The sequence below is a fragment of the Petromyzon marinus genome, chromosome 63 (genome assembly GCF_048934315.1).
Source record: "Petromyzon marinus isolate PM22_M1 ecotype Great Lakes invasive population chromosome 63, UKy_Petmar_22M1.pri1.0, whole genome shotgun sequence".
NCBI classification, from domain to species: domain Eukaryota; kingdom Metazoa; phylum Chordata; class Hyperoartia; order Petromyzontiformes; family Petromyzontidae; genus Petromyzon; species Petromyzon marinus.
Genome location: NC_133729.1, coordinates 4,272,626 through 4,294,992, shown reverse-complemented (window position 1 = coordinate 4,294,992; position 22,367 = coordinate 4,272,626). Strand labels below are relative to the sequence as shown.

At 53.2% G+C, this 22,367-nt stretch overlaps 1 protein-coding gene across 2 annotated transcripts in view; it reads left to right on the top strand.

Annotated features, from left to right (window-relative positions):
• LOC116956063 (intermediate filament family orphan 2-like) overlaps positions 1 to 22,367 on the top strand; it is a 41,737-nt gene that overhangs the window by 5,713 nt on the left and 13,657 nt on the right. For both annotated transcript variants that reach the window (XM_032977494.2, XM_032977495.2), the window contains exons 2-8: positions 4,809 to 4,939; positions 9,878 to 10,136; positions 10,789 to 10,935; positions 11,808 to 12,034; positions 12,655 to 12,715; positions 14,185 to 14,280; positions 21,322 to 21,462. In XM_032977494.2, coding sequence (XP_032833385.2) covers positions 9,954 to 10,136; positions 10,789 to 10,935; positions 11,808 to 12,034; positions 12,655 to 12,715; positions 14,185 to 14,280; positions 21,322 to 21,462 — 855 coding nt within the window. In that variant the 5' untranslated portion in view covers positions 4,809 to 4,939; positions 9,878 to 9,953. The remainder of the gene's footprint in view (positions 1 to 4,808; positions 4,940 to 9,877; positions 10,137 to 10,788; positions 10,936 to 11,807; positions 12,035 to 12,654; positions 12,716 to 14,184; positions 14,281 to 21,321; positions 21,463 to 22,367) is intronic.

Genomic DNA, 22,367 nt, shown 5'->3' with positions numbered 1-22,367 from the left:
ATAACCATCATCAGCAAACACTTGCATCAGCATTGCCACCAGCCACCATCACGAGCGTCTTGTTTTCATCAGCAGCAGCTGCAAACAGAATCGTTTCGATTCCCAGTGAGCAGTGAAGCGTCGGGATTACGTCGTCGGGCCAACGTTGGGTTTACGTTGGGCCAACGTTGGGTATTCGATTCGAACATTGGGATAACGTTGGATTAACGTTGTCATAACGTTTGTCCAACGTTGGGATAACGTTGGGCCAACTTTGGGATAACTTTGGTCCAACGTTGGGCCAACGTTGGGTATACGATGCCAACGTTGGTCCAACGTTGGGATAACGTTGGGCCAACATTGGCATCGTATAACCACGCCGTCTTCTTCAATGGACCAACGTCGTTGGTTTTAAACGTTGGCATCATATACCCACGCCGCCTTCGTCATCACTGGCCCAACGTTGGTTTAACGTTGGGCCAACGTTGGTGCAATGGTTCCAACCACACATGGTGTCCAAAGTCGGAATATTTACTTGAGGGTATCGTCTTAACCGCCACTTGCTTACCACCACCATCACCACCATCATCATCACTGTTTATGAGCACTGCATTCCGTGTTAACCCGTACGGCTTATCCCGTAATTCTTGTGCAGGGAGATTGAGTTTTCAGGTCCACACGGCGTCACAGACGCCACAAGGCGGGCAACATTGTTTATCTCTTGTGATGGGGCTTCGTAGGATGAACGTTGAGATTTACAAGGGGCACGGGGTGAGCACTAAAGGTCTGAATTGGTCTGTGATAAGGTAGGGCACTGATAAGGGATTTACAGGTATGTAGTGATGAGTGTACTAGTAATGAGTGTACTAGTGGTGAGTGTAGTGGTGTGTGTACTAGTGGTGAGTACTAGTGGTGAGTGTGCTAGTGGTGAGTGTAGTGGTGAGTGTACTAGTGATGAGTGTACTAGTGGTGAGTGTAGTGATGAGTGTACTCGTGGTGAGTGAACTAGTGGTGAGTGTACTAGTGGTGAGTGTACTAGTATTGAGTGTACTAGTGGTGAGTGTACTAGTGATGAGTGTACTAGTGGTGGGTGTACTCGTGGTGAGTGAACTAGTGGTGAGTGTACTAGTGGTGAGTGTACTAGTATTGAGTGTACTAGTGGTGAGTGTACTAGTGGTGAGTGTACTAGTGGTGAGTGTGCTAGTGATGAGTGAGCTAGTGGTGAGTGTACTAGTGGTGAGTGTACTAGTGGTGAGTGTACTAGTGGTGAGTGTAGTAGTGGTGAGTGTACTAGTGGTGAGTGTGCTAGTGGTGAGTGTACGAGTGGTGAGTGTACTAGTGGTGAGTGTGCTAGTGGTGAGTGTGCTAGTGGTGAGTGTACTAGTGGTGAGTGTACTAGTGGTGAGTGTAGTGGTGAGTGTACTAGTGGTGAGTGTACGAGTGGTGAGTGTACGAGTGTTGAGTGTACTAGTGGTGAGTGTACTAGTGGTGAGTGTAGTGGTGAGTGTAATGGTGAGTGTAATGGTGAGTGTAGTGGTGAGTGTAATGGTGAGCGTAGTGGTGAGTGTACTAGTGGTGAGTGTACTAGTGATGAGTGTACTCGTGGTGAGTGTACTGGTGGTGAGTGTAGTCGTGGTGAGTGTACTAGTGATGAGTGTACTAGTGGTGAGTGTAGTCGTGGTGAGCCTTTCTCTCTTGTGATGGTGACTTCGTAGGATGAACTTTGAGATTTATAAGGGGCACGGGGTGACCAATAAGGTCTGAATTGGTCTGTAATGAGGTATGTACTGAAAAGGGGTTGACAGCTACGATGCCAACGTTGGGATAACGTTGGACCAACGTTGGGATAACGTTGGGTATACGATGCCAACGTTGGGATAACGTTGGGTATACGATGCCAACGTTGGAGTAACGTTGGACCAACGTTGGGATAACGTTGGGTATGCGATGCCAACGTTGGGATAACGTTAGGTATACGATGCCAACGTTGGACCAACGTTGGGTATACGATGCCAACGTTGGGATAACGTTAGGTATACGATTCCAACGTTGGACCAACGTTGGGATTACGTTGGGTATACGATTCCAACGTTGGGATAACGTTGGACCAACGTTGGGATAACGTTGGGTATACGATGCCACCATTGGGATAACATTAGGTATACGATGCCAACGTTGGACCAACGTTGGGATAATGTTGGGTATACGATGCCAACGTTGGGATAACATTGGACCAACGTTGGGATAACGTTGGGTATACGATGCCAACGTTGGGATAACGTTGGGTATACGATGCCAACGTTGGGGTAACGTTGGACCAATGGGACACACACACGTGTGCTTATAATAATCTATAGCCGTGGCCAATCAACTGCTGGATGAGTGGCGCTCCTCACGCAGTTGCGTGTCGTGGCTGGTGTTTGACCATACTTCACTACACTGGGTCAGCAGGGTCCGGTGAAGGAGGAGAGCCATGTGATCGTAGAAGTACCGTGCAACAATGGAGCACAGTGCACCTCCCAGTACGCACGGTTGGCTACTTAGGGTGCACAAGAAGTTTAACATACATATGTGTTTCTGTACTGCCCTCTGCTGCTAACCACGTAGTCCATTATCATCAATATCAGAATGATCGTCTTGGTTATTTTCATTGTCATCTCGACAGTGAACACATCTTCACGACCATTATGATCATCATCATCATGATCGTCTTCATCTCCATCGTGATTACCAGCATCATCATCATCACCACCATCATCACCACCATCATCATCACCACCACCACCATCATCATCACCACGATCATCACCACCACGATCATCACCACCACCACGATCACCACCACCATGATCATCATCACCACCACCACGATCATCATCACCACCACGATCGTCATCACCACCACCACCACGTTCATCATCACCACCACGAGCATCATCACCACGATCATCATCACCACGATCATCACCACCACGATCACCATCACCACCACCATCATCACCACCACCATCATCACCACCGCGATCATCATCACCACAATCATCATGACCGCAATCATCACCACAATCATCATCACCACGATCATCACCACCATCATCATCACCACGATCATCACCACAATCATCATCACCATCATCACCACGATCATCATCACCACCATCATCACCATCATCACCACCACGATCATCACCACAATCATCACCACCACGATCATCACCACAATCATCACCACCACGATCACCACCACAATCATCACCACCACAATCATCATGACCACCACGATCATCACCACAATCATCACCACCACGATCATCACCACCACGATCATCATCATCATCATCACCACGATCATCATCACCACCACGATCATCATCACCACAATCATCACAGCAACGCCATCAGGGTCATTCTCAGTCTTTGTGTCAGAGCCCTTCTTGTTGTGTTCAAGATACAAATGCGGTCACCCCCCCCCCCCCCCCCAGGCGTATTAAAACGTCGCTGTTATTCAACTTTGTGCGATGCACGATATTGATCCGAGCAAACTTCCATCGCAGGAAATTAATTTAAGTATTGATTTATGTTTGTGCAGCAATTTAGGATTTCTACTGCAGTGTGGCTATTTTGGATCTGATTTCATTCTGAATATTTTGGATCTGACTTCTATCTGGATATGTTTCTGTTGCGCATCGTCGCTTTAAGATGTTCCCTGTTCATATTTAGTTTGTTGCGGTTGCGCCCGACTAAAGAGCCACATGGCTCACAGGGCTACACTTCATAAATGAAAAAAATGAAATGAAACTTGAATTTTGCATCTGATTTCTATCTGGATATTTTCGATCTGATTTCTATCTGGCTATTTTGGATCTGATTTCTATCTGGTTCTTTTCGATCTGATTTCTATCTAATTATTTTGGATCTGATTTATAGCTGGTTATTTTGGATCTGATTTCTATCTGGATACTTTGGATCTGATTTCTATGCAGATATTTTGGATCTGATTTCTATCTGGTTATTTTGGATCTGATTTCTATCTGGCTATTTTGGATCTGATTTCTATCTAATTATTTTGGATCTGATTTCTTTCTGAATATTTTCGATCTGATTTCTATCTGGTTATTTTCGATCTGATTTCTATCTGGCTATTTTGGATCTGATTTCTATCTAATTATTTTGGATCTGATTTCTTTCTGGCTATTTTGGATCTGATTTCTATCTAATTATCTTGGATCTGATATCTTTCTGAATATTTTGGATCTGATTTCTATCTGGTTATGTTCTATCTGAATTCTATCTGGCTATTTTGGATATGATTTCTATCTCATGGGACCACCCCTTGCCAGTTTAAAAATATAAGAATAGATTTTACCCTTTCTGGCAATGAAACCAGGTGTTAAGATGTTAAAACACCAAACTGTTTTATTGCCAGAAAGGGTAAAACCTATTATTAGTGTACGATTTTTATCTGGTTATTTTGGATCTCATTTCTATCTGGCTATTTTGGATCTGATGTCTATCTGGTTATTTTTTTAAACAATTCTGGCAAATCGCCCGATGGAGCTGGTTGTTGTAATCGCCAGCGAAACGTCGTGGTAACTTGAATTGTAAATGTTGTGGGTTTACTCTCCCAACATACCCGTGTGCTGAAGTAGCCGCTAATTGTGGCACTTTTTGTTCAAGTGACAAACCTCTCCGATTTACTGTGACGGGTGGTGGCGGGTTAACGACACATTTATATTTAAGCGATCTACCCCGAAAATCTCTCTTGTGAATAGCAAAAATACCTTCCACGTTTTTTGTTGTTGTTTCCTTTCTGTTAACGTGCTGCCCAGGGATTCACGATGCCTGGCTCCTAATCACCGCTGCAAGCACCGGTAGTGTGCCCAGGGTTCAGCCCAGGGTTCAACCCCTGGACAGTCACGCACACGAGATTAAACCAGCTCAAAGTGTCTACAGAGTTTAAGTAAGTCACTCAATCAAACGCCTTCATGTATAACACAGATACACGCTGGACTAGCGTCGAGATCCACGCCTCAAGTAGCTCGCTATCCGCAAACAGTGGGAGTGTGTATTCTTTGCACTGTGTGAGTCTATGGGTTTCTGTGTGAGTCTGCGGGTCTCTATGGGAATCTATGGGTCTCTGTGTGAGTCTACGGGTCTCTATGTGAGTCTATGGGACTCTGTGTGAGTCTATGGGACTCTCTGTGAGTCTGTGGGTCTCTGTGTGAGTCTTTGGGTCTCTGTGTGCGTCTATGGGTCTCTATGTGAGTCTATGGGACTGTGTGAGTCTATGGGACTCTGTGTGAGTCTTTGGGTCTCTGTGTGAGTCTACGGGTCTCTGTGTGAGTCTACGGGTCTCTGCGTGAGTCTATGTTGGTTGTAATCACCAGTGAAACGTCGTTAACTCAAATTGTGAATCTTGTTGTGGGTTTGCTCTCTAACACACAACCGGTGGTGCTGAAGTTCAATTAGCACAGTTGGCTACGTACGGTGTGAAATAAGTTCAACTTACATCCAACTAATTGCCATGTGCTACTCACATGACAAATTTGGATGATTGGCTGTGTCGGGTGAAGGAGGGTGTACGACACAGTTACATTCACGTGATCTAACCCAACAACAAACGTTCCCGTGTTGTGTGCGTGTTGAGTGTGTGTTAAGTGTGTGTTGAGTGCGTGTTTGTTGAGTGTGTGTTGAGTGCGTGTTTGTTGAGTGTGTGTGTAGTGTGTGCGTGTTGAGTGTGTGTTGAGTGTGTGTGTGTTGTGTGTGTTGAGTGTGTGTGTGTTGTGTGTGTGTTGAGTGTGTGTGTTTGTGTTGTGTGTGTGTTTGTGTTGTGCGTGTTGAGTGAGTGCGTGTTGAGTGTGTGCGTGTTGAGTGTGTGCGTGTTGAGTGTGTGTTGAGTGCGTGTTGAGTGCGTGTGTGTTGAGTGTGTGTTGAGTGTGTGTGTGGAGTGAGTGTGTGTTTTGAGTGTGTGTAGTGTGTGTGTTTTGAGTGTGTGTAGTGTGTGTGTTTTGAGTGTGTGTAGTGTGTGTGTGTTGAGTGTGTGTGTTGAGTGTGTGTGTGTTGAGTGTGTGAGTGTGTGTGTAGTGTGTTCCATTAGGGGGGTCCACGTTTCGCAAGCATAGAGAAGGGAGGGAATGACCGTGGCCGAGAAGACCTGAAGCTTAGTGCGGAGCGACAGACCAGGTAGCTTCCACACAGCGTTACACAACCGATGAAAAGATATTGCCGCTCGACTGATTCGGAGTAAGACCTCTGCTGTTAAACTGGAGCGAGTCATAAGCACACTGCCCAGGTATGGGAAACTCTCCACTCTCTCCACAACTGCCCCATCACCGATTCGGAGTTGTGGGGGTGGAGTGTCCGATGGTACAAAATACCCAGGCAGGTGCTTTGTTTTGGTGGGGCTGATGGTAAGGCCCCACCTCTTAGTGGCACGCTCCAGTCTCAGCAGCAGCGTCTCCAACTCCTCCTCTGACTAAGCAGCTATTACCAAATCATCAGCATACATAACGTGGTTGAGCAATAGGGAGCCATCCCTTGACCGCACCCGGGCATCGATCAGCCTCCCATTATATCTGTACCATATGGAGATTCGCCCGGTACAGCTATTGAAGGCTTCACGAACTACGTGGTCAAAATAGATGTTAAATAATGTGGGAGCCAGAGGACATCCCTGTCGCACCCCAAGGTGTACAGGGAATGGCTCTGACTCCCGGCCACGTAGTTTTACCCGGGCCCGCTCACCATCATGAAGGTCCTTAATGGTCGTGAGCAGAGGGTCAGGTACTCCAAAAGCACGAAGAACGACCCAGAGCCCAGGCCTACTGATGGTATCATAGGCCTTGACCAGGTCAATAAAGCAGAGATGTAGGTCTTGTTGGAATTCCCTACACCTCTGCTGTAGCAGACGGACAGAAAATATGGCATCTGTGCAGGACCGCCCTTTCCTGAAACCGCATTGGGGCTCCGCAAGCCTCTCCTCAGCGTGCCTGGCAAGGCGATGCTGACTAATCCTTGCCAGGACCTTTCCCGGCACACTGAGGAGTGAGATGTCCCTGTAGTTGTTACAGTCTGTGCGGTCCCCCTTCTTAAAGAGGGGGACCACCAGGGCATCCTTCCAATCCTGCGGAACCCGTCCAGTGGGCCAGACCGTTGTTATGATGTCATATAGGGCAGTCTGTGCACAAACGCCACCCTCCCTCAGCATTTTGCTTGGGAGATCATCCCTGCCCGCTGCCTTTCCTGGTCTCAGACTCCGGATCGCCTTCAGTACTTCCTCAACAGATGGCACCTCAGCCAGCCACTCACAGGGGGTGACTTCTTCCAATATTTGAGGCACCGCAGCCTCAGCAGGGTCATCCTCACTTTGTGCCACGATGTTTTCCTGGCTGAGGGATTTTCCCTCCCCCAGGACCTCACAGAAATGCTCAGCAAATCTGCAAACCTGTTCCTGGGGGTCAGAGATTGGATCACCGTTTTTTCCCCTAATTATGGTAATAGGTGTGGCGCTGCAGGTTACTTTTTTGATGGAGTTAAATAGAGATTTGTGATCACGGGCCACTGAGGCAGACTCCATCTCCTCAGCAACCTGCGACCACCACCCATCCTTGCAGCGCCTCACGGCTCTCCGAACCTCCGAGCGAAGGCTGCTGTAAGCCTCCTCATTCTCTGACGTGGGATTCTGTAGCCGATGACAGTGGGTCTGTCGCTTTTTCTCAACCATCCTGAACACCTCCTCTGTCAGCCAGGGTCTCTGGGGAGGTCTGGACCGCGTACCCAAAGCAGCCATTGCAGCTGCATGAGTCACAGTCCTAAATCTCGCCCATTTACCCTCGACATCAGGAGGAGTCGGGGACGATGCCAATCCCAGCCGCAAGCGATGATGAAATTCTCGCTTGCAACTTTCATCAGATAACTGAGACCAGGCTACTTTAGGTCGGAATGGGGTCCTGGGTGTACACCCACCACCGGAGTGGAAGAATGGCAGGCGCATCTTACAGATGACTAGTCGATGGTCAGAGGGCAGATCAGCTCCACGGTAGGTCCTGGTGTCAAGGACATGGGCTCGCATCTGCTGGTCCGTCACTATGTAGTCCAGCAGATGTTCTTGCTTGGACCCGGCATGCATCCATGATGTTGTGTGGATGCGCCGATGCCGGAACAGCGTGTTGGTAATTACAAGCCCATGGGCTGCACAAAAATCTAGCAGCCTCCTACCGTTGTTATTGAGCTGATCTGGCCCATGCCCTCCAATCACTCCAGACCAGGTGCCAGTATCATGACCAACTCGGGCATTGAAGTCACCCAACATGATGACTCTATCCCGAGGGGCCACTTTAGCCAGCACCTGTGACAGGAGGTCATAGAAGGCATCTGACTCATCCGCTTTGCCTGCATCCCTCCACGGATGTTCATCTTCGGTGGGGGCATAAGTAACCACGACCACCATTCCTTGCCTCCGGTTGATGGGAAGGCGAGCCCAAAGTAGCCTGGGGCTTACAGCTTCCCACACCTCACCGCCACGCTCCCACACCCCCTTCATTCTTTTGTTCAAAAGAAGAGCCACACCCTGTTGTTTGGCAGTCTGCTGCCCCGAGTAGAGGACTGTCCACCCCTCATGGTGGCAGGAGCCAGAACCGGTCCACCGGACCTCTTGAATGCCGCATAGATCCAGGCGGTACCGTTCCAGCTCCCGACAGAGGAGTGGCAGCCTCTCCTCCGCAGTGAGCGTTCGAACATTCCACGTGGCCACCCGTAGTGGCTTTTCGTTGTTTCTGGAGGAGCCCTGAGGGTAGATATTCAATCTCCTGGCTCCGCCAATTGGGGTTTGGCCATGAGACGTCATAGACGCCTGGCCCCCCGGGGCCTCCGGCACAAGCTTATTAGTTACATATTTCAGTTTAACTCGTGGTTTCGTGGTAATTAATTGAAGGTGGAGGGGTTACCAGCCCCTCGCACCCGTCCAGAGCCCCCGTTTAGCCCCTGTGGTGGACACATATGCCATGAGGGGAGGAGCCAATCAAAATTGGATCTCCCCCCACAGCACTGTCCACGACAGAGTTGCCCGTCCGGCACCGCGAGGAGGTAGGGGGTTGTTTTGCCGGACCCCCCTAATGGAACATCTTCGCCGGTTAGAAACATTTAGGCTGGCCTGCCTATGATCCATCCTGGGTTTAACCAGACTGGATTGTGTGAGCTCACAAATCCTTGAAAGATCTGGGCAAGGTCCCATCGGTGAGCTCCTCCGGCGGGCAAGGCTGCGATGGCTGGGTCATGTAGCCCGCATGCCCAGCCACCGCATGCCGAAACAGCTTTTGTTCGGCCGGATTGAGGGGGCTAAGCGGGCGCGGCACGGGCTAGAGAAGAGATGGAGTGATGTGGTACAGGAGGACGTGGAGCTGAGTGGACTTGCCGATGACTGGTACCAGCGGTGTCAAGATCGGCCTCTGTGGAGGAGGCTCGTGAAGGATGCTACTGGGCAGTTGGAGGTAGTCGCCCTCCAACAACAACGGAGGGCGGAGGAGCGACGCTCAGAACAACGAGCGGAGCGCCGGGTGGCTAAAGCACAGCAGGTTGGCACGGTAGGGGGCACAGGTGGTGCATCAGCCAGTCATCTCAGTCAGTCGACCCGTGGCACCTGGGTCTGCCCCGTGACCTCCTGCCAGCGGGCGTTCGACACTTCACGTGGCCTCAGGGTGCACCTAGCCTGGCACAAGCGTCGTGGTGACGTCACCGCCACTTAGTGGCGAATTGCGGTTGTTGTGTAGTGTGTGTTGAGTGTGTGTGTTGAGTGTGTGTGTTGAGTGTGTGTGTGTAGTGTGTGTGTAGTGTGTGTTGAGTGTCTGTGTGTGTTGAGTGTGTGTGTTGAACATTGTGTGCATTGTGGGGGTGCCCGAAGGCTGCGCTCCCTGGGCCCACGAGCGGCCGCGGCTCGCACGGCGGAGGCCACGCTGGTGCGTGGCGGTGGGGGGGGCATGAGCGCGCTCCCCAAGGCCATGAGTCCGCTGAGCCCCGAGGAGCGGCTCCACGCCGACGATTTTGCGATCCGGCCGCCCTCCTTGATCACCTCCATCTACTCGGCGGCGCCGCCAACGCCACCGCCCTCCGTCAACATGGCCCTTCGCAGTGACCTGGGCTCCAACATCAGCCTCCTCAAGGCGAGGGATCCCCTCCCTCCCTCCTCTCCCTCCTCTCCCTCTCCTCTCCTCTCCCTCCATCTCCCTCCTCTCTCCCCTCTCCCTCCCTCTCACCTGCTCCTCCCTCCCCCCTCTTTCCTTCCCTCCGCTTCTCCTCCCAACGTCTCCTCGCCTCTCTCTTCTTTTTTACGATCAGAGGAAACAAGAAGATGCTCGGTGTAGTCGGCACTTTGCTTCGTTCATCATTTCATCATTTCGTTTTTTTTGCTTTGCTTTATGTAAACCCCCCCCCCCCCCTTTTAAATGAAAGACCCAACAACAATTTTTTTCTTTTTTCTGCTCTCCTTACCCCTTCCCACTCTCTCTACCCCCCTCTTTGCCCCTCCTTTCTCTCTACCCCCCTCTCTGCCCCCCCCCTCTCTCTCTGCCCCCTCTCTTCCTACTCCATTTGGCTCTCTTTTTTCATAACTACGACAAGTGCTGCACCTGCACGCAGCCCTTCCCACAGTCAAACGACCTCCGACGGGTAGCTTAGATCTGCACGCAGAGCTCTCACGTCATCATCAACAACAGCAACGAGCCCCAGGGGTAGCCGGGGCAGCACCGAGGGATCCCCAGGGTCCCCGCCCGTCTGACTCCCTCCCCGTGCCGCTCCGCCTCCCCCCCTCCGCAGACGCTGAACCTGCGCTTCCGCTGCTTCCTGGCCAAGGTGCACGAGCTAGAACGACGGAACCGGCTGCTGGAGCAGCAGCTGCTGGCGGCGCGGAGGCACTCGGCAAAGCAGCGCGACGTCTCCACGCAGACGGACGCCTCCATCCTGGTCAGCGACCCCGGATATATTTCAACGCCCAGCACACCACGTCCAGTATCTCTCTGTTTCATCACCGCCGTGGCTAGGAGATGTTAACTACCTCGCCTGGTGTGCAGGAGGTCGTGGGTTCGATCCCGACCCTGACGCCTGCCGCTGTATATTTGGAGTTTGCGTGTCTCTCTCTCTCATCATCATCACGGTGGCTAGGAGATGTTAACTACCTCGCCTGGTGTGCAGGAGGTCGTGGGTCCGATCCCAACCCTGACGATGCCTGCTGCTGTGTATTTGGAGTTTGCGTGTCTCTCCCTGTGGTCATGTGGATATTTCTCCGGTTCCTCCGGTTTTTCCTTGCCCATTCGGAAGCAGCTTCACGCGTTCAGAGCATTTGGCTAATGCTATATACATTTGCACGTGGTGATGATGATGATGAGACAGAGACACACGGACAGAGACACGCGGACAGAGACACACAGACAGAGACAGCCACAGAGGACCAAGAATCACAAAGAAAAAGACAAAGATTCCCCGTGTAGCCTATAACAGACTGTAGGGGCAAGTGCTGTTAGCGAACAGCACCTACAGTATGAAGGCCGGCACGGCACACGAGGGGGTGGGTGGCCAGCACCACGCCCGGCCGCCTTTGTATTTCCTCGTGGCAATGCAACAATTGCACCAGGTACTCATTTGAGGCCGAGTCGACCTAGGGGAGAGGCCCAGGGCCAGTTCAGAAAATCCTCATCCGGTGTTGGTGGCCGATTTAGCACGGTTGGCCACGCGCGGTGAGAAATTAGTCCAACAACATGCGTGCAGTACAACGGAACTCGGGTCGCCGGGTTCGTAGCGCGGCGTAGCGCTGACCACTGCACCCCCCCCCCCCCCAGTCGCTGGCGTCAGGCTCGGCGTGGAGCTACGCTCGGCGCGTGGGGGGGGGCGGTGCCACCGCCGCTGCCGCCGCCGCGATGGAGGCACGCCGCGCGTCGGGGCTCGGCCTCCCTACGGTGCACGGCGTCGGCGTCGGCGTGCAGATCGACACGATCACCCCCGAGATGCGCGCCCTCTACAACGTGCTCTCCAAGGTCAAGCGCGAGCGGGACCACTTCAAGCGCAAGTACGCTGACCCGCTCGCTCGCCGACTCGCTCGCTTGCTCGCTCACTAGCTCCCTCACCGACTCGCTCGCTCACTCACTATAAGCTCGCTCACTATAAAGCTCGCTCACCAACTCGCTCGCTCGCTCACCATATCGCTCGCTCACTCATTCGCTCGCTCACTCACCATATCGCTCGCTCATTCATCGCTCGCTTGCTCGTTCATCGCTCGCTTGCTCGCTCAACCACTCGCTCACTCACGTCTTCGCTCACTCATTCGATCGCTCACTCGATTGCTCACTCAATCGCCCGCTCGCTCGCTTGCTCGCTCGCACGCTCGCACGCTCACTCACTCTCTCATTCGCTCACTCAATTGCATGGTCACTTAATTTCTCGCCCGCTCACTCACTGGATCGGTCGCTCGCTCAATCGCTGCTTTACTCACTCAAACGCTCACTCATTCGCTCACTAACTCAATCATTCACGAACTCGCCAACTCGCTCGCCAGCTCACCAACGGTGCAGTGCTCGCACTCCACGTAAGCGCGTGCGCGCCCCGCCTCTCGCGGAGGTCACCGGGGGTGAAAAACGCCGACGTCGCGATGGTCGGTGACCCTCCCGTGTCGCGCTGCCGCCCACGCAGGTGGGAGGAGGAGCTGGCGCTGCGCCTGGCGTTGCAGGACACCGTGGTCGTCCTGCAGGAGGTGCGCGTGCGCGCCGTCGGGCACTCGCGTCGGAGCAGGCGGCGCGTGAGCCGTGCGTGGCAGCCGCGAGGTGCACCGCACGTGGTGCGCCGGGCACAGGGGTGGAGTGATGCCCCGATCGGCGTCTTCTCCCCTCCCCCCTTGTACGCGATGAGCGTCGCCTCGACCCCCCACGCTCACGACATCGTCCGGCCTTTCCCGTTACCCGTCGCCTCCACCACCACCACCATATTTGCCAACTTTCACGAGCGTACGGAGATACAAGATTTTTATTTTACCCCCCCCCCCCCCCCACCGCTGCCCGAGCGTCTAACTCACGTCGTGCCACGGAGGTGGAGCATTTTCACGGGAAATTCTCGTGGTGAGAAACCAAGACGGTGATTCTTCTTCTTAACCTGGGGGTGCACGCTGCACCACCCTGGGGATTGCGAGATGCCCTTTCTGGGGGGTAGCGAGACACGGCAGATTTTTTTATATATAAGAAGTTAAACCATCGACGACACAAATTAAGCACGGGCACGTACGTTACAACTTACTTTGCTTCATCAAACCCCTATGTATTGCTTAACATTGTACAATTTCTTAATGATTGAGAACCAAAGGGGTGCTGCAAGCCTATGAACCACTGCCCGAGGTTGGCGTTTAATTTATTTAACCGGGGGGGGGGGGGGGAGGTTTGGGTGAGAACTTGAGAGAGACATGATGAAATCAAAGTCCCAATTCTCAAGTGTGACCCTGGCTGGGTGCAATCGGCTGCTAGTAGGCGGGGGTTGCGATGGCGGCGGTGATCGCTGCCCCGTGTGTGCATAGAATCCCGGTTGTGAGTCACTTCCGCGGTGATTAAAAAAACTAGGCGAAAAATTTGGACTACCCCTGACACCGGCACACGACGGCCTCCTCTTTTGGGAAATGATGTGACGGGATTACTCGTGACGTCCACCGTGAATGAAAGCAGATGACAACCTAGCGTCGTCGTCGTCACGATGGCGACGTAGCGTCGTCACGACTGCGACGTAGCGTCGTCACGACGACGACGTAGCGTCGTCACAATGGCGACGTAGCGTCGTCACGATGACGACGACGTAGCGTCACGATGACGACGCTACGTCATCACGATTACAACGGCTAATACCGCGTGCACCAATTGAGTATTAACCGGGGCGGTCGCTAATTTTCTAACCTGCAAACCTCCGCGACGGCAAAGCGATGATAGCGCCCACGGCCACAGCACGGCCACCGGCGACGGCCTCGATGAGTACTTGTATGCGACGTGTAGTTCACATCGCCACTGGGGAGATGAAGGCGGCCGGTCGGGCGTGGTGCCGGCCACTCGCCCCCTCGTGTGCCGTGCCGGCCTTCATCGGTGCTGCTCGCTTGCACCAACAGCCTGGTGTGGGCTCCACGAGGATCTTTGTTGTTCTTGCGTGCGTCTGCGCGCGCGTCACCCCGCCTCCCTCTCCCGTGTCCAGGAGGCGAAGGAGGCCGAGTTCATCCAGGACGACCTCACTCAGAAGATGGAGCGGCTCAAGGCCGAGCTGGTCGTCTTCAAGACCCTGCTGAATGACGTCAGCCCCCCGTGTCTCTCCCCTCCCCCCCCTTGCGGAACTCGCTGTAGAGAGGGGGTCGTTTGGGGGGTGGGGGTGCCCTGATGGGTGGAGGAGGACTGTGATTGGTGAAGGGGTTAATGAAGGGCAGCTCCAGGTCGGACAAGTTGGCACAGCCAAAGAGGTTGGTACTGGAGCAGCCGCAAGATGGCTGATAGAAGGGACACAAGATGGCTGATAGAAGGGACACAAGATGGCCGATAGGAGGGACACAAGATGGCTGATAGGAGGGACACAAGATGGCTGATAGGAGGGACACACGATGGCTGATAGGAGGAACACAAGATGGCTGATAGGAGGGACACAAGATGGCTGACAGGAGGGACACAAGATGGCTGATTAGAGGAACACAACATGGCTGATAGGGACACAAGATGGCTGATAGGGACACAAGATGGCTGATAGGGACACAAGATGGCTGATAGGAGGGACGCAAGATGGCTGATAGGGACACAAGATGGCTGATAGGAGGGACACAAGATGGCTGATAGGAGGGACACAAGATGGCTGATAGGAGGGACACAAGATGGCTGATTAGAGGAACACAAGATGCCTGATAGGGACACAAGATGGCTGATAGGGACACAAGATGGCTGATAGGAGGGACACAAGATGGCTGATAGGAGGGACACAAGATGGCTGATAGGAGGGACACAAGATGGCTGATAAGAGGGACACAAGATGGCTGATAAGAGGGACACAAGATGGCTGATAGGGACACAAGATGGCTGATAGGGACACAAGATGGCTGATAGGGACACAAGATGGCTGATTAGAGGAACACAAGATGGCTGATATGAGGGACACAAGATGGCTGATAGGAGGGACACAAGATGGCTGATAGGAGGGACACAAGATGGCTGATAGGAGGGACACAAGATGGCTGGTAGGGACACAAGATGGCTGGTAGGGACACAAGATGGCTGATATGAGGGACACAAGATGGCTGATAGGAGGAACACAAGATGGCTGATAGGGACACAAGATGGCTGATAGGAGGGACACAAGATGGCTGATAGGAGGGACACAAGATGGCTGATAGGAGGGACACAAGATGTCTGATAGGAGGGACACAAGATGGCTGATAGGAGGGACACAAGATGGCAGATAGGAGGGACACAAGATGGCTGATTAGAGGAACACAACATGGCTGATAGGGACACAAGATGGCTGATAGGAGGGACATAAGATGGCTGATAGGGACACAAGATGGCTGATAGGAGGGACGCAAGATGGCTGATAGGAGGGACACAAGATGGCTGATAGGAGGGACACAAGATGGCTGATAGGGACACAAGATTGCTGATAGGAGGGACACAAGATGGCTGATAGGAGGGACACAAGATGGCTGATAGGAGGGACACAAGATGGCTGATAGGAGGGACACAAGATGGCTGATTAGAGGAACACAAGATGGCTGATAGGGACACAAGATGGCTGATAGGGACACAAGATGGCTGATAGGGACACAAGATAGCTGATAGGAGGGACACAAGATGGCTGATAGGAGGGACACAAGATGGCTGATAGGAGGGACACAAGATGGCTGATAGGAGGGACACAAGATGGTTGATAGGAGGGACACAAGATGGCTGATTAGAGGAACACAAGATGGCTGATATGAGGGACACAAGATGGCTGATAGGGACACAAGATGGCTGATAGGAGGGACACAAGATGGCTGATAGGAGGGACACAAGATGGCTGGTAGGGACACAAGATGGCTGATAGGGACACAAGATGGCTGATTAGAGGAACACAACATGGCTGATAGGGACACAAGATGGCTGATAGGGACACAAGATGGCTGATAGGAGGGACGCAAGATGGCTGATAGGAGGGACACAAGATGGCTGATAGGAGGGACACAAGATGGCTGATAGGGACACAAGATGGCTGATAGGGACACAAGATGGCTGATAGGAGGGACACAAGATGGCTGATAGGAGGGACACAAGATGGGTGATAGGAGGGACACAAGATGGCTGATAGGAGGGACACAAGATGGCTGATTAGAGGAACACAAGATGGCTGATAGGGACACAAGATGGCTGATAGGGACACAAGATGGCTGATAGGGACACAAGATGGCTGATAGGAGGGACACAAGATGGCTGATAGGAGGGACACAAGATGGCTGATAGGAGGGACACAAGATGGCTGATAGGAGGGACACAAGATGGCTGATAGGGACACAAGATGGCTGATAGGGACACAAGATGGCTGATAGGGACACAAGATGGCCGATAGGAGGGACGCAAGATGGCTGATAGGAGGGACACAAGATGGCTGATAGGAGGGACACAAGATGGCTGATAGGGACACAAGATGGCTGATAGGGACACAAGATGGCTGATAGGAGGGACACAAGATGGCTGATAGGAGGGACACAAGATGGCTGATAGGAGGGACACAAGATGGCTGATAGGAGGGACACAAGATGGCTGATTAGAGGAACACAAGATGGCTGATAGGGACACAAGATGGCTGATAGGGACACAAGATGGCTGATAGGGACACAAGATGGCTGATAGGAGGGACACAAGATGGCTGATAGGAGGGACACAAGATGGCTGATAGGAGGGACACAAGATGGCTGATAGGAGGGACACAAGATGGCTGATAGGAGGGACACAAGATGGCTGATAGGGACACAAGATGGCTGATAGGGACACAAGATGGCTGATAGGGACACAAGATGGCTGATTAGAGGAACACAAGATGGCTGATAGGGACACAAGATGGCTGATAGGAGGGACACAAGATGGCTGATAGGAGGGACACAAGATGGCTGATAGGAGGGACACAAGATGGCTGATAGGAGGGACACAAGATGGCTGATAGGAGAGACACAAGATGGCTGATAGGAGGGACACAAGATGGCTGATATGAGGGACACAAGATGGCTGATAGGAGGAACACAAGATGGCTGATAGGGACACAAGATGGCTGATAGGAGGGACACAAGATGGCTGATAGGACGGACACAAGATGGCTGATTAGAGGAACACAAGATGGCTGATAGGGACACAAGATGGCTGATAGGGACACAAGATGGCTGATAGGGACACAAGATGGCTGATAGGGACACAAGATGGCTGATAGGGACACAAGATGGCTGATAGGGACACAAGATGGCTGATTAGAGGAACACAAGATGGCTGATAGGGACACAAGATGGCTGATAGGGACACAAGATGGCTGATAGGGACACAAGATGGCTGATAGGGACACAAGATGGCTGATAGGGACACAAGATGGCTGATAGGGACACAAGATGGCTGATAGGGACACAAGATGGCTGATAGGAGGGACACAAGATGGCTGATAGGAGGGACACAAGATGGCTGATAGGAGGGACACAAGATGGCTGATAGGGACACAAGATGGCTGATAGGGACACAAGATGGCTGATTAGAGGAACACAAGATGGCTGATATGAGGGACACAAGATGGCTGATAGGGACACAAGATGGCTGATAGGGACACAAGATGGCTGATAGGAGGGACACAAGATGGCTGATAGGAGGGACACAAGATGGCTGATAGGGACACAAGATGGCTGATAGGGACACAAGATGGCTGATATGAGGGACACAAGATGGCTGATATGAGGGACACAAGATGGCTGATAGAAGGGACAAAAGATGGCTGATATGAGGGACACAAGGTGGCTGATAGGTGGGACACAAGGTGGCTGATAGGAGGAACACAAGATGGCTGATAGGACGGACACAAAATGGCTGATAGGAGGGACACAAGATGGCTGATAGGAGGAACACAAGATGGCTGATAGGAGGGACACAAGATGGCTGATATGAGGGACACAAAATGGCTGATATGAGGGACACAAAATGGCTGATAGGAGGGACACAAGATGGCTGATATGAGGGACACAAGATGGCTGATATGAGGGACACAAGATGGCTGATAGGAGGGACACAAGATGGCTGATAGGAGGGACACAAGATGGCTGATAGGAGGGACACAAGATGGCTGATAGGAGGGACAAAAATTGGCTCATAGGAAGGACACAAATTGGCTGATCGGATGGACACAAGATGACTGATAGTAGCAACACAGGCTGTAGGTTGTTATCAGAAAGATGAGATGGTTGATAGATAGTGGCCAATGCGGTTGAAAGAAGGGCACCAATGATAGTTGATGGGGGAAACACAGAAGATGGCCGATAGTGGGAAGAGAAGATGGCTAAGATGTACGATAGGGTGGCATGTTCATGGCTCATGGGGGACACGTATGGAATCGCCCCTGTTACGATGTAAGGTCGTTTGTTCCGCCCGTCTTGCTTGCCGTCTTTCGATTCGTAAGTGCCACATTACCCATGCGTTGCATTTGATAAAGAAATTAACTATTACAAGCCTTGCTGATAGGGGGCAGACAACATGGCTGACATTGAGGCAGCTAAGATAGCTGACAGGGCGGTAGAGGAGGTTGGGGGTGGAGGGGGGGGACAACCATGATGAGTGAGCGAGTGAGTTACAGTAGTAGCATGTGAGTGAGGTGAGCAGTGAGCGAGTGAGTTAGAGTAGTAGCGGGTGAGGGAGGTGAGCAGTGAGCGAGCGAGTTACTGTAGTAGCGGGTGAGTGAGGTGAGCAGTGAGCGAGCGAGTTAGAGTAGTAGCGGGTGAGTGAGGTGAGCGGTGAGCGAGTGAGTTACTGTAGTAGCGGGTGAGTGAGGTGAGCAGTGAGCGAGTGAGTTGGAGTAGTAGCGGGTGAGTGAGGTGAGCGGTGAGCGAGTGAGTTCGAGTACTAGCGGGTGAGTGAGGTGAGCAGTGAACAAGCGAGTTAGAGTGGTAGCGAGTGAGTGAGGTGAGCGAGCGAGTTAGAGTAGTAGAGGGTGAGTGAGGTGAGCAGTGAGCGAGTGAGTTAGAGTAGTAGCGGGTGAGTGAGGTGAGCGGTGAGCGAGTGAGTTACAGTAGTCACGGGTGAGGTGAGCAGTGAGCGAGTGAGGGGGTTAGTGAGGAGTATAGCGAGGGGAGTGTTGAGTGAGCAGAATAGTGATGGTGAGTCGGTGAGTAGAATAGTGAAAGGAGAATATTGAGCGAGTGAGGGGGTTCGTGATGAGAATAGCGAGCGAGTGAGTGGTTAGTGAGAATAGTGAGCGAGTCAGCAGAGTAGTGAGTACCCAAGCGAGTGAGGTGAGCAGTAAATGTGAAGGGGTTAGTGAGGATAGTGGTTGAGGGTAGTGGTGAGTCAGTGAGGTGAGCAGTGAGCGAGCGAGGGTAGTGGTGAGTGAGGGTTGCGGTGAGTGAGGGTAGTGGTGAGTGAGTGAGGGTAGTGGTGAGTGAGCGAGGGTCGTGGTGAGTGAGCGAAGGTCGTGGTGAGTGAGCGAGGGTAGTGGTGAGCGAGGGTAGTGGTGAGCGAGGGTAGTGGTGAGTGAGCGAGGGTGGTGGTGAGTGAGCGAGGGTCGTGGTGAGTGAGCGAGGGTCGTGGTGAGTGAGGGAGGGTCGTGGTGAGTGAGCGAAGGTCGTGGTGAGTGAGCGAGGGTAGTGGTGAGCGAGGGTAGTGGTGAGCGAGGGTAGTGGTGAGTGAGCGAGGGTGGTGGTGAGTGAGCGAGGGTCGTGGTGAGTGAGCGAGGGTCGTGGTGAGTGAGGGAGGGTCGTGGTGAGTGAGCGAGGGTCGTGGTGAGTGAGCGAGGGTAGTGGTGAATGAGCGAGGGTAGTGGTGAGCGAGGGTAGTGGTGAGCGAGGGTAGTGGTGAGTGAGCGAGGGTAGTGGTAAGCGAGGGTAGTGGTGAGTGAGCCAGGGTAGTGGTGAATGAGCGAGGGTAGTGGTAAGCGAGGGTAGTGGTGAGTGAGGGTAGTGGTGTGCGAGGGTGGTGGTGAGTGAGCGAGGGTGGTGGTGAGTGAGCGAGGGTCGTGGTGAGTGAGCGAGGGTCGTGGTGAGTGAGTGAGGGTCGTGGTGAGTGAGCGAGGGTCGTGGTGAGTGAGCGAGGGTAGTGGTGAATGAGCGAGGGTAGTGGTGAGCGAGGGTAGTGGTGAGCGAGGGTAGTGGTGAGTGAGCGAGGGTAGTGGTAAGCGAGGGTAGTGGTGAGTGAGCCAGGGTAGTGGTGAATGAGCGAGGGTAGTGGTAAGCGAGGGTAGTGGTGAGTGAGGGTAGTGGTGTGCGAGGGTGGTGGTGAGTGAGCGAGGGTGGTGGTGAGTGAGCGAGGGTCGTGGTGAGTGAGCGAGGGTCGTGGTGAGTGAGTGAGGGTCGTGGTGAATGAGCGAGGGTAGTGGTGAGCGAGGGTAGTGGTGAGCGAGGCTAGTGGTGAGCGAGGGTAGTGGTGAGTGAGCCAGGGTAGTGGTAAGCGAGGGTAGTGGTGAGTGAGCCAGGGTAGTGGTGAGTGAGCCAGGGTAGTGGTAAGCGAGGGTAGTGGTGAGTGAGCGAGGGTCGTGGTGAGTGAGCGAGGGTCGTGGTGAGTGAGCGAGGGTCGTGGTGAGTGAGCGAGGGTCGTGGTGAGTAAGTGTAGTGGTGAGTGAGCGAGGGTAGTGGTGAGCGAGGGTAGTGGTGAGTGAGCGAGGGTCGTGGTGAGTGAGCGAGGGTCGTGGTGAGTGAGGGAGGGTAGTGGTGAGTGAGCGAGGGTAGTGGTGAGCGAGGGTCGTGGTGAGTGAGCGAGGGTCGTGGTGAGTGAGCGAGGGTCGTGGTGAGTGAGCGAGGGTCGTGGTGAGTGAGCAAGTGTAGTGGTGAGTGAGCGAGGGTAGTGGTGAGCGAGGGTAGTGGTGAGTGAGCGAGGGTCGTGGTGAGTGAGCGAGGGTCGTGGTGAGTGAGCGAGGATAGTGGTGAGTGAGCGAGGGTTGCGGTGAGTGAGCGAGGGTCGTGGTGAGTAAGTGTAGTGGTGAATGAGCGAGGGTCGTGGTGAATGAGCGAGGATAGTGGTGAGCGAGCGAGGGTCGTGATGAGTGAGCGAGTGTAGTGGTGAGCGAGTGAGGTGAGCGGTGAGTGAGTGCTGGAGCCCCATTGCGCTCTGAGTCACGCTCCTCTGTTTGCCGCGGCCCCTTTAGCAAATGACGGACCTTGACAGCCGCATCCAGGAGAAGGCCATGAAGGTGGACATGGACATCTGCCGTCGCATCGACATCACGGCGCGGCTGTGCGACATCGCGCAGCAGCGCAACTCGCACGACATGAGCCGCATGTTCACGGTGAGCCTCCTCCAGGCCAACGCCTCGAGAGGGAAGGTGAACGCCCGTGACTCTCCACGTGACTCTCCGCGTGACTCTCCGCTTGACTCTCCACGTGACTCCTTGTAACTCTCCGCGTGACTCTCCTTGTGACTCTCCACGTGACTCTCCACTTGACTCTCCTTGTGACTCTCCACGTGACTCTCCGCTTGACTCTCCACGTGACTCCTTGTAACTCTCCGCGTGACTCTCCTTGTGACTCTCCACGTGACTCTCCACTTGACTCTCCTTGTGACTCTCCACGTGACTCTCCGCTTGACTCTCCACGTGACTCCTTGTAACTCTCCGCGTGACTCTCCTTGTGACTCTCCACGTGACTCCTTGTAACTCTCCGCGTGACTCTCCACGTGACTCTCCTTGTGACTCTCCACGTGACTCTCCACGTGACTCTCCACGTCACTCTCCGCGTGACTCTCCACGTGACTCTCCTTGTGACTCTCCACGTGACTCTTCACGTGACTCTCCGCTTGACTCTCCTCGTAACTCTCCGCGTGACTCTCCGTGTGACTCTCCGCGTGACTCTCCACGTGACTCTCCGTGTGACTCTCCACGTGACTCTCCGCTTGACTCTCCGCTTGACTCTCCACGTGACTCTTCGCATGACTCTCCGCGTGACTCTCCACGTGACTCTCCACGTGACTCTCCGCTTGACTCTCCACGTGACTCTCCACGTGACTCTCCGTGTGACTCTCTACGTGACTCTCTTTGTGACTCTCCGCGTGACTCTCCACGTGACTCTCCGCTTGACTCTCCGCTTGACTCTCCGCTTGACTCTCCATGTGACTCTCCCTCCGCGTTACTCTCCGCGTGACTCTTCGCGTGACTCTCCGCGTGACTCTCCACTTGACTCTCCGCTTGACTCTCCG